Source organism: Alligator sinensis, unplaced genomic scaffold (genome assembly GCF_000455745.1).
Source record: "Alligator sinensis unplaced genomic scaffold, ASM45574v1 scaffold976_2, whole genome shotgun sequence".
In the NCBI taxonomy this organism is placed as follows: Eukaryota; Metazoa; Chordata; order Crocodylia; family Alligatoridae; genus Alligator; species Alligator sinensis.
In genome coordinates, this window is record NW_005842666.1 from 878,878 (window position 1) to 891,162 (window position 12,285).

General features: G+C 42.8%; 1 protein-coding gene across 1 annotated transcript in view; it reads left to right on the forward strand.

The window, feature by feature from the left end:
- The window catches only part of PPFIA2 (PTPRF interacting protein alpha 2), a gene marked incomplete at its 3' end in the record, with an annotated part of 557,753 nt that extends 545,732 nt beyond the window's left edge, over positions 1-12,021 (forward strand). Inside the window, exons 21-22 of the mRNA XM_025215735.1 lie at positions 3,160-3,241; positions 11,821-12,021. Of these exons, the coding sequence (XP_025071520.1) occupies positions 3,160-3,241; positions 11,821-12,021 (283 nt within the window). The remainder of the gene's footprint in view (positions 1-3,159; positions 3,242-11,820) is intronic.
- Positions 12,022-12,285: the final 264 nt, after the last annotated feature.

Consider the following 12,285-nt stretch of genomic DNA (forward strand, 5'->3'; position numbering starts at 1 on the left):
TGAGAAGCAGCTGCCTAATGTTAATCTGAGAGCCCAGATCTGACTTGTCTGATCATTGTATGGCAGCTGAGCTCATGAGGTTCTTACCACCGATTCCCTGAGCAAGTGCAATGCTTAGTCCAATGTGCCAGGAGGGTCAAAGATAAAGCCCACAAGCCAGATCCAACCTGTTGAGCATGATCATCTGGCCTACGTGCTGCTCATGGGTCTCAGACTGTACCTGTAGGCCTGAAGTTTCTTCCAGCTTCTTCACTGAACTGGGAAGAAAAGACTCTGGACTTTTCCAGTCTAGTAGTTATGATTCACCCTTCCCTACCTGCATTATTCAACACAATCACCAGGCATCATCTGTTCTGTATATGTCCCTTCCTACCTCTTATCCTTTCTAGAATGAGATTTTACATACAGAGGTAGCAACACCCCTGCTTTTATGTATTTTCTATGGGTTTCCCAGAGTACTCCAGGATTTCAACTGTGTGAGTGTACCAGGTTAATAACGAAGGCATCTCTCTTGTTTGGCAGAGGCACACATCCCAATCTCATACTAAGTATATTGTTCCTTCAAACACCAGGCCTTCAGATACCAAGAGGAGAAAATAGGCTCTTCCTGGAAAGATCCCTGGGTTCAGCATCTGACTCAGGACTAAGACCATTTACATGGGACTTTGCCAGATCCCTATAATGACCTTTGTCAGTGCTGATAAAGTGCATATTGGCTCAGTCCCATCCCAGTGTTCCAGCATTCTGATTGAGAGCAAGGCAAGGAAACTATCTGCCTTAGTGACCCCCCTCCAACCTAGGGCTGGTTTCTTTGTGGAGCTTATGGGAACTAAAATGTTTTGTGAGACCCACAAGGATGTGGCTCAGGGAGACCACTTAGCATTATGTCCAAGAGTTTCCAGGCTCAGAGGCTTATAAGCATAAACGACGTGTAAGCGTTGAGACTGGGAGAGCACAACTCCATGCCTCTGCTGCCGCCACCCCCACGCTCGCTGCTAACTGTAGCCAGGCTGCAGCCCTGTGCTTGCACCCTGCCATTGGTGCAGAAATCAGTGGGGGGGCCATGTGCCCACCAATGCATTGCCAATGTTTATAAGGGTTCAAGGTAGGTGTTCTAGCATTGCACATGAGATGCTCTGTCTCTACTTCAATGCAGAGTGCAATGGCAAAGAGCTCCACTGGATAACAAAGTAAAAAGTCCTTACCTTACTGGGAAAAATGGCTCCTGATTTCCCATTCAGGTAGGAAACAGCCTCCTAGATAGTCACTATTCTGGCTGGGCCATAAGGTGGCTAGGCTTGATTAAGGTCAGGTAAGGAACGGAACCTGAGTTCAGAGACAAGGGTCAAGACAGTCACAGCCGGGGGCTGAATGCCAAAGATGTTGTCAGGAACAGACCAGGGAGACAGAGTAGCGGCTAGAAACAAACCAAGATGAAGGACCCAGCATCAGAAAGATGCACGTGAATCCAGTATCAGGAGCCACAGACTACACTAGGATTAGAGAACAAGACTTCACAGGATTTGATAACTTTAATGGAAAAGTGTGGTCATGCATTAGAAGCATTATACTCAGTCACAGTAGCAACAAAGAATCCTAGAGCAGCTGTAGGGCCAGATTTTAAAAAGCTGATACTCTTTTTGTCAAAATATGTATATTTGTCAAAATGTATATTTACTTCTGTGTGGAAGCAGATGATTAGACCCATACAGCCTAACTTTGGGTGTCTAAATAGTTTGGATGACTAAATAACGGTAAAATTGTCTTTGAAGGCATATCTTCCAATAGAATCCAATTCTGACACTCTGAGTCTGCCCCTTCAAAATACAGGACCCAAGTTTATTTCTTAAAAGCAGGGTTATTTCATCATGTTTAATCTGCTCCATTGTGCTGTTGTTTCACACTTTACAGTACAATAAAAGAGTATTGTCAGGAGAAATCTGAAGCAAGTTGGCTGTAATAATAAAAGACAATAAGTAAAATTGATGTTATAACTCTACATTGCCTTCCTTAGGAAGTGTTATAAGCAAATTTTAATGTTACATTAGCGTGGGTCTTGTTTAATTTGTTTTCACTCCTGCTTGTTGCAGAGAGCATATTTTCTGTGTTCTTCTCAGTGAGAGGTTGACAAAAAATACTTTGTTTAATAGGAAACAGATTTTTGAGGGACAGCTTAATAAATTGCGTCACTGAAATATCTTCCCTAGTTCCTTTCCTCAGAACTAAAGGTATTGTCAGGTATTTATCACTAGTAAAGAGCCACGTTAACATTTTCCTGGTAATTCAATAGACTTAAATGGACATAACCAGTGTTCAGTGCTGTTATATTAAATATAATGTTACTCTGTTTTAAAGCATCAAAAGCCATTATTCTGGACAGAGGCAGATGTGTTCTGCCCTTATTGACATCTAGCACATGTAGTTATAGAATCTGGATCTATCTGACCAATTTTATAATTGACATGTAAAGATAAATTATTGCATGATGGTAATGCAATGGATGCTATCAAGGGTCTGGATAGACATAAGCACTCCAAGTGCTGCAAAAAGTGAGGATGCAAACATATACGCCTGATGAGTTGCCTCAGAAATGTTTGTCCCCCTTCAAAAATGACCCCAGGAAAAATACCCCCCACCTCCAACATTTCACTATGAAGCACTTCATCTAGCATTTGCACCTGGTAGTAGAGCATGATAGGGGTTGCTCGGTCCTCTAGCATCCCACAGTGCTCCTGTTCCCATCCCCTCCTATGGCTCTAAGGAGGGGGCTGTGTTTCCCACTTGACTCCAATGTTTGGGGTCATAGGACCTGGCTTATATATGACCTCAACTGTTTACTATCAACATGCTCACATTGCATAATACGTAGCTGTGTTACTCAGTTATTCAATCCTTTGCATGTCAAGCACTGTAAAAGGACATCAAGAAACAAAATGTGGAAGAAAGAGACAAAAAAATAGTTTGGCCTAGAAAAAAATCCAATCATACTTTAGAAGGAGCTGGTATTTCTTTCTCAGGCTTATACCTTTAAACAGTGCTGTCAAAGTAATTATTCATGAACAAAATTACTGTTCTTTATTGTTGCCTTTAGCATCTGTGTTGTATCTGTGTTGTTCCCAGCTTATGCTGTGTACTGAACAGTTTGTGATACCCTTTTAGGCATGAACTGTTGGAGGAAGCTCGGAGAAAGGGGTTGCCTTTTGCACAGTGGGATGGACCTACAGTGGTTGCCTGGCTGGAGGTAAGTGTTAGATGAATATTGAGAGAGACCCATATAAGAATGCCAGTGACAAGGGCAGGATCCTGGGAGACCCAGGTTTATGTGTTTGGTCTGAATGAGACAGAAGGGGCATGTCTGCATGGACCTATTAATGTACAGCAATAAGCATCAGCCTGCCAGCCCAGGGCTTCTTCCCCCTTGGCTCAATATCCTGCAGAGGGACTGGCTGGGGCACAAGGTTGCTTCAGTGTGGGACTAGCCAGCAGGCAGCCTCTGCACTGAAGCATCCTCATGCCCCAGCCAGCTGGGTCAGTGTGTACACATGCACCGCTGCAGAGTTTTTTGCTCCACAGCAGGATATTACTGGTAAATACTAGTTTTTAAGTATTTACCAGTACTATCCTGCTGCAAAATAAATTAGTTTTCTCCAGCCTAATAGGAATACCCATGTAGATGCTGAGATGTTTACTGTGCAACTAATTAATCTGTTGCACAGTAAATGTATTGTGTAGACATGCCCAAAAGGAATTTGTATCACTTCTATTTTTAGTGAAAGATTTGCCAAAAGAAAAATCACTTGGCCTCATATAGGTTAGAGTGGGGAATGAAGTATCATAAATCTACCCCAAAAGCAGGAATAATTTTGGGGTTAGAGTGTCTCCCACAGAAACATCTGTCCCAAGTTTGATTTAATTGACTTCATGTTTGGTCTTGGTTAAACGCTGATAATAAGCTGTATTTGTTTATGTCATTCCTAGCATTGTATGGATTGCTAAAGTCTGTAAACATTGTCAGGACACACTGGAAGACAGTGTTATAATCAGGAAAAAGGGTGAAAAATTTTATTTGTGTAGTCTGCCTTCAAACTATACTCAGTTTTTCTAATATATTTCTTTACTCCTGTACAATAAATCCTTTTGTGGTTTACTGTCTTACTGTTTGCCCGTGGTAAAGCATGGTTTCAGTGCTATTCCAAACTAACCCCTTCTATGAAGGGAAACACCTAGAATTCTTCTACAACTCAAGGAGTGATCACCTGGACCTGTCAAAGATTCCCCTGCTCCAGCTGTGGGAGTCAGTATAAAGGTAGTGTAGCTGAGACTTATGAAGATTAGGAGTTATCCCAGGTCAAACTGTTCTTTTCCTTGGGACAAGCAGTCGGACACTGGAAGGAAACTTGGGGTTCTAATATACCAAATGGACAAGTTTGTGACATACGGAAAGAGAGGGGGGGAGGGGGCAATTGTGGCCAGATTTGTACAAGTTCTGAGCACTTACAATTGCAAATGAAGACAACTGCATTGTTGTCTGAAGGTACAGAGCAACATACAGGCTGTGGAATGGATCTGACCCATCGAACCATTGGATATGGCCTGCGGATATGAGACTTTAGTGACATTTGGCAGTGGGGGAGGGCTTCAACTGTAGGTGCTCCCCCTGTGCTACCATAGGCCTAAAGCACTTCTTGCTGGTACTCTCCCCGTGCCTCCACAGGGACAAGCACTGGTTCCAAACACTTTCCCTGTGTGAGTGGTGGCAGCAGCTAGGTCCTAGCACCTGTCTGCCAATCCACTTCTGACTCAAGGTAGGTCATTCTAACCTGAAGCCAGAAAGAGTTGCCTACTCCTCATATAAATTGTTATAAAATTTCTGAGTACTGAGAAAATTTTGTCAAATCTTGACAATTTCCTATCTGTAAAATGTGTATGACAATACTCTCTCCCCTGACAGGTAGGCTTGTGTGAAGCGACTAGTATTCACGTTGAGTCAGGGGCTTTTTTTTTTTAAGAGCTGGGGCTGGGTGGGGCAGTGACGGGGTCGGGGCTGAGAGAGTGGGTGGAGGTCGGGGGCTCATGGCAGAGCCCCCCCACATCCTGGGGCAGTGGGGGGCAGCGGGAAATGCCCCCCCACCTGGCAGCAGCTGGTGAGTGGGGGCTTTTTTTTAAAGAGCCAGGAGCTGGGGCCAGTGGGGCAGCTATGGGTGGGGTGGGGGCTGGGAGAGCAGGTAGGGGATGAGGCCTGGGAGGGTCCCCTCATGGTCCCCTCCCCCTTCCTCCAACCCCCCATCCCTCACCCCCTACCTAACAGCATGGTCCAGCTCCCTACAGCAGCCAGTGGGAACTGACCAAATCTCCGAAGCTCTCCAAATCTTTTCCAAATTAATTCAGAGAGGTTCAAATTGATTTGAACCTTTTAATTGGTCTCCTGATTCAATTCAGATTCAGAGATTCAGTCACTGAATCTCCTGTGCATCAAATCAGCACCCGAAGCTTCACACAGCCCTACTGACAGGTGTGGTGAAGATAAATTTGTCAATAGATGCAAGAAAAATGAGGAAACAAAATTATAGCAGGGTTGGAGTAATGTTGTAGTCGTGATGGTTTAGAAAATGTGAGAGGCCAGGCTTTTTGTGACATCTTTTATTGGACCGGCTGTATAGTTGAGCATGCTGTTGGGCTTCAGGTGTTCTTCATCAGGTGAGTATGCAGTGCTAGGTTTTTGATGAGGTGTGGTAACTAAGGTCTGAGGCCAGATAAAATTAAAAATGAAGATAAAATGAATATTGAATTTAAGAATATTGAACCTGTTGGGTGAGCATCATATATTCTGTGAAATGACTGAAGTAAGAGTCTTGTTGGTGAAAAAGTGCTACATGTTTGTGTAATTAAACTCTCTACTATAAAGAATATGCACAAGCAGGCCAAATTAAGATTTCACAAGCAATCTTGACTCATATTTTATAACTTTCAGTACTTGATTTAGCATTTTTAATGATCGTTTAACACAGTTATGTTTTGTGTAAGATGAGTATAACTTGGATATATCTAAAGAGTTGTGGGCTACCTTAACTATATCTCACAAAATATGTCTATTTTGATCCGCAGATTCCCTGCATGGAAAATGGGATTTCTTTTTCATAGATGCCATTTAGTCAAACTAAAGGTTCAGACAGAAGTGCATCTCCCCGGTCTAACTCATGGTGCTTCACAGAAAGCACCATGAGTTAGACTGATTCTCCCAACCCAAGAGACATTGGGTTGGAAGGATAGGGGATTGAGCTCCAATTTGGAGCTGATCCAGTGAGAAACCTATGTATCAGCAGACTTTTCCTTTAGCCCTGCCACCCTTCTCCCAGCTCTGGTGCTGTTTCAGGATGGCGGGGGGGGGGAGAGGAGGGAGCTCGGATTGGTGTTTGCCCAGCCTGCTGTGTAGTGCGGGTATATGGATTGAAGTCCCCAAAGTTGTCCTCACTCTAGCACAAACTGGGCAAACACCAGCTCGAGCTCCCTCCCCTCCCTTCTCCCCCATTCCCATCCTGAGACAACAACAGAGGCAGGGCTGGGCTGCAGCACCCTAGGTGCTGCAGCAGATGCAAGTTAATGAAGGGTATCTACCTTAGAGCACCTTCATGTGAACCCACATACAATGAGGGTTAATTTGTTGCACGATTGAAGTGCTCTGCAGCTGTGCTCTTGTGTTAGGGAATGGTTGTACAGCACTTTCAGGGGACCAATCATGCAATAAATGTAATTTCTGTCTGCCCTAAAGTCTTATTTTCTCATGTGGATAGAGGCCTGGTAGGCTGGTCAGAACCCAAATGCTCATTTTTCAACTGATCTAATATACATTTGTATTTAGTTCTGCAGCAGGGACTCACTCCATTCCAAAATTTTGCATGAATTTTTAGGGAACCATTTCATGCCAGATTAAATGATGTGTTTGTCTTCTGGAAAGTCCAAAAGGGAAAAAAAAATCTTATTTCTTAAAGAATGCACACACAGGAAAAAAATAAGATTAAAAAGAAGAATGTGAAATGTTTCAAAAAGCACCTAAAGATGGAGCAAGAGCCTAGGGCTCCCTCCCTTTCATGGCAGTACCCATCTTACAGGGCTACATTTCCTTTAGCTTGCTCTTCTTCTATACCCACATACCTTCCCCTCTTGCCTGCCCTGTGGGCCAGTTTCAACAGGCCAAGTGAAAGGTGTTTTTGGTGAGGCCTACCTAATTGCTTTGTGGTTCTGGCACTTTGCTAGGAAGTAGGACATGTAAATTCAAATCCCCTCTGTATAAAGGAAGCCTTGAGCCTGAGCCTCCCATTCCCTGTGCAAGTCCGAAGCACTTAGCTCTTGGGCTAAAAGATGAGAGTCCTCCTCTGTCAAACAGTGGCTAAGCCTAGTTTTTCTGTGGCTAACATTTCATAGAGTTTATGCAGCTACCCGGGTGGAATAGGATGCTCAGGGGGATAAACTGAGTTATCCTGGAGGGAGTGGGATCTAAATCTTGTATAAGATGCTCAAAATGACACTAAAGTTAGCTGTGCAAGTACTGTTTATATGCCTAAGAGTGTGCAGGATTTGGGCTCATGTTTCTAGTTGTGCAGCATTTTCACTTTTCACTACAGATTTCTTTATGATAAAAATAGGAACTACCATAAGATTTTTAAGGCAATTCAGATACAGTACCAGGTGCTATTTGAAATACTAAAGAAAGCATTCTGATGGTTCATATAAATTTCACGTCTAAACCTAAACAGGGTTCCAAGAGGGAGAATCTTGCCACCTTACCGTTCTGTAGACCTCATTCAGATAGGACATCTTAAGTAATCCTTAGTCAGTTGCTTCCTGTGTCATCTCTTGCAGCTCCAGGTAGCTTTACTGGCTTTTATAAACTAGATTTCAGTGCTCTCCAGCTTGGCATCAGACACAGCAATGCCCCAAAGAGTGCAAAAGCACACTCCATTAATATCCAAGGGTGGGCTGAGATGCCCATGGGTAACTGGGAGCGCTCTTGTAAAATGTTTTCTTCATATAGACCACTTTTTAGCTCCTTGTACATCATTCAGAATCTTTATTTATAGCAGGACGTGAAATTCATCAAGCAGTTCTTATTTGCAGTAAATATTTCCAACACAAGGATTTATACCCAGTGTTAATGGTGCAATATTTCACTCTGCTGTTACAGATTGTAAAATTAAAGTCCCTTTCACTGTCTCTGATGGCTAAAGACTATGTGAATTTGTCAGTGACATGTTTTGATGAGTGTCTATGCCTGTGCTTACTCACTTAGTGTAACAGTTCTAATGCTCAAATCCACTAATGAGAGTTTAGGTTTAAATTTTCAAAATCATCTGCTGTTTTGGACTGTTCATCTTGAGATGCACAGAACCTGATTTTTTAGATGTGAAGCTTCCAGTGATTTAGTTCAAATTGTAGATTCTCAGCCCTGCTGGAAATCCAGACTTGGGCACCCAGAATTAATGGACACTTCTGAAAATTTAGGCTTTCAGTTGCTGCAGTAGTCAAATATTTCAGAAGACTCTGAGGATGAGACATGTGTGTTAAGACACAATAGAATGTTACTAACAAAGATTGTTTCCACTCAATGGGCGCATATACAGATGTTCATTTACTGCGCAGTAACCAAAATTACTGCGCAGTACAGGCTGATGTCTACACGTGCACACTTCTACTGCAGAGTAAATATGGTGGCTTATGCCGACGTGAGCGTAAATTTGATACTTGCATATATATGCAGGTATGAAATTTACGTCTGATTAGTTACTGCACAGTAATGCATATGTAGGCACCTTACTGCACAGTAACACTGTGTGTATGCACTGACTTGGGACTAACTTTAGTCCCAAGTCTGTCCACACATAGCATTAATGTGCTTTAAATCTGCACATGTAGATGCCAGCCTATTCCCACTTACTGTGCAATAAATTTAAGCCAGTGTGTAGACATGCCCAATTAGTAACTAATGTATAAGTTTCAAAAAGTGCTTGTGACTCTGCATGTTCAAAGCATCCATATTGTGTATTGTATATAGTTGTGTACATCTATTACACGTACATTTTTAAAGAAAAAAGGACCAATTATAAGGGGGGTTTACATGTTGCCACCCTCCAAAATTGCCAGCCATCTATAAATGTATGGGTGGGCAGCAAAAAATAAGACTAAAACTCCTTCACCCTTTCTTTTATCCCTCCCTCAAAAATGCATTGTATTGTGTCTTAAGTGTTAATAGAAATGATCTAAAGCATCAAACTAAAGATACCCCATTTGATTTATTTAAAAAAAATAAGTTTCATTAGATGAAGATATAGCTCATTTAAACTTTCAAAACTGACTAGTGATTGAAATCAGTTTTATGCCCAATTTATAACATCATAAAGTGGTCTGCTTTCTAGGAGGATATGAGCCCCTACATACTGCAAATCAAGCCCTTTTCAGATTTTTCATCTAACCATCAGAAGAGTATAGTTCTAAGCTAAGTGGGGATGTTAGGGGGAAGTTACACTGAGTTAAAGTGGCTGCCGAATCTAACATTGTTTGCCCAGGTGTGGACCTTACACTTATAGACCCAGTGTCAATGACCAGAAAAATAATCTAAACCCATACTTGTACAGAAGTTCTGCATACATAGACTGCTCTAAAATGGTGGAACTGGTCTAAGATAGACCTAGATTGATGCAGCACCAGACTCACTCAATCTAGTTTAGATCAGTCTGTGGAACTTCTGTGCAGCCCCAGAGCTAGGAAAGCCCAGCCAATCACCACAGCCCTGGGGCAGTGCTTACCTGACCTGTCCCCCTGGCACCAGGCTATTTTTAGCCCCCAGACACCTTGCCACCCCCCTGCAGAACAGCCAACCTCCCCGCCCACCAAAATCCCTGTCCCACAAGCTGCTCTGGATGCTACCAGATTTATCAGTATTCAAACCTGCCAGAGCCAAGGAAGTAAGTATCAGTGAGCAGAGGGGCGGGAGGAATGGGGGTGTAGGTTTGCCAGTGTGGTGGTGGGGAACTAAAAATAGCCTCTGCCCCCCCCACCCAGGTTTCCTTCCCCATGGACACTACAAGCCCTCCTGATCCCGCTAGACCATCCCAGACCCCAGAACATCCCCCCTGCAGATCCTGCCTGCCCCCTCCCAATCCCCACCAATCACTCCCATGGATCCAACTTGCCCCCATTATTCCCACAGATCCCTGATTCCCCCCCCATCCTGATTGCCCCTCACAACCTCCACAACCTTTCCCTGCTAGCTTCCCCCCATCCTGACTAACCTTAGATTGGGTGGCCATTTTAAACTTAGTCTAATGTCCTCCTAACCTCCCCAAATGTCTGCACTTAGCCCTAGAGTCTTCCACCAGCAGTAATGGGGGTGAGAACCCTGTTTTCAAGATGGAACTTGATAAACTTAAAAAAAGGGATGTCATTGTTACTAGGGGTGTGCAAAGTGTGATGTATTCAATTCAGATTTGGCCCAATGTAGGGGGCAGTGATTCGATTTGCTGATTTGGATCACTGTCCTGATTCAATTCGGCCAAATCCAAATCTGAAGATTCGATTCTGATTCAGAGAATCAGCAATTCAGCCATAGACGCAACTTTATATGTTTTTTCTACATACCTCAAGGTACCAGGTGCGGCTTGTGAGCACTGAGATGGTGGGGCAGATGGAGCATCCTCCAGGAGTGTTCCGAATTGGGTCGAATCTCCTCCAAATCGAATCAGCAACCGAAGCTTCGCACAGACCTAATGGTTACCTATGACAGTAGGGGACTAGATTTGATAACTCAGTCCCTTCTGGGGTGCAGTGCAACACCTGTTGAGACACAACATCAAGGCTCCATATGGGCTAGCTCCCAAATGGTGCTCCCCAGGGGCCAGTGAACTCTTCTGAGAAACAAAGTCAATTAGCCTATATGCAGTATCCCACTAACACAGCTAATGTAGCTTCTGGTCCAAGAGATCGTACCTGCAGACTAGCATAAAGTGTCTCAGTACACAATATGCCTTTTGACATATGGACATAGGCTTCCACACTGATCTCTTGTGTTTCTGCCGTTCTGATTGTGTTAAGGCAAGAAACGAGAAGCAATGAGAACTACCACTGGGAAAGCACAATAAATGTTTTTAAATGACTTCACAAAATGTTTTTTTGTTAGGAAACAGCATTAAAATACAAAACATATGGCAGTCAAGTGGAGAAAAAGGTCAGACCACTAGCCTTTCATTTTTCACTAGCCTGGGTTTCAAGTCCTATCTTGAGCCTGAAGTGAAAGTGACCTGACAAAGAATGTCTTGCACTTGAAAGCTTGTCTAAGTTTATCCCAACTACATAGTTGGTCCAATAAAAGATATCACCCTCAGCAATTCTTGCCTCTTGCAAAATTTTTGACCCATCACACCTACATCACTCCTACACTACTGAAAATTACTTTGACAGTTTTCCCTTACATTGGTCTTTTTTACTGGATGAAGCTGCCAAACAGTTTGCCACTTACTTCTGAGTTGTGTCAATCTCTGCTCATCAGAGGCTTGCAAAAGGAACAGCAGGCAGTTTGGAGACAGAAACTATGCTGTCTGAAAACAATTAGAACTATCCCTTTAGGGCCTGGTAATACTGAGAATGCTCCAATAGTGGAAGGATACAGTTTCTGAAGCCATTTCATAAGGGTAAAAAGAGCCTTTCAGGAACAATTATTTATGCACAGTACTTTAATTATTCACTTGGTTCATCAGGTATTTGTATAACTATAATATGGAATTTCAGAGGTGGTTCCATTGCTTTAGACTGGTGACTTTTTCTCAACAGCTGTGGCTGGGAATGCCTGCCTGGTATGTTGCTGCTTGCCGTGCAAATGTGAAGAGTGGAGCTATTATGTCTGCTTTGTCTGATACTGAGATTCAGAGAGAAATTGGAATCAGCAACCCTCTCCATCGCTTAAAACTCCGACTAGCAATTCAGGAAATGGTATCACTTACAAGCCCATCAGCACCTCCAACTTCTAGAACAGTGAGTCATGTTCAACTACTTTCTGTTTCTCAGTTGATATTTTATTAAAAAACTGTAGTGAAAGTCTTGTAGTATCACATAAATTGTCCTAAAGAGACTGGAAGTATTATTTTTTTATTGTTAATCACTAACAGTTTTCCTGTAATAAGTATTCTTTTTTTTCCACATTGTACTTCTGATTAACCTCAAAATTACCTCAATGATCAAACAGTTTGTTTAGATACACGTCGGCATACTTTTTCAAGTACTTTTTTTTCTTTTTTC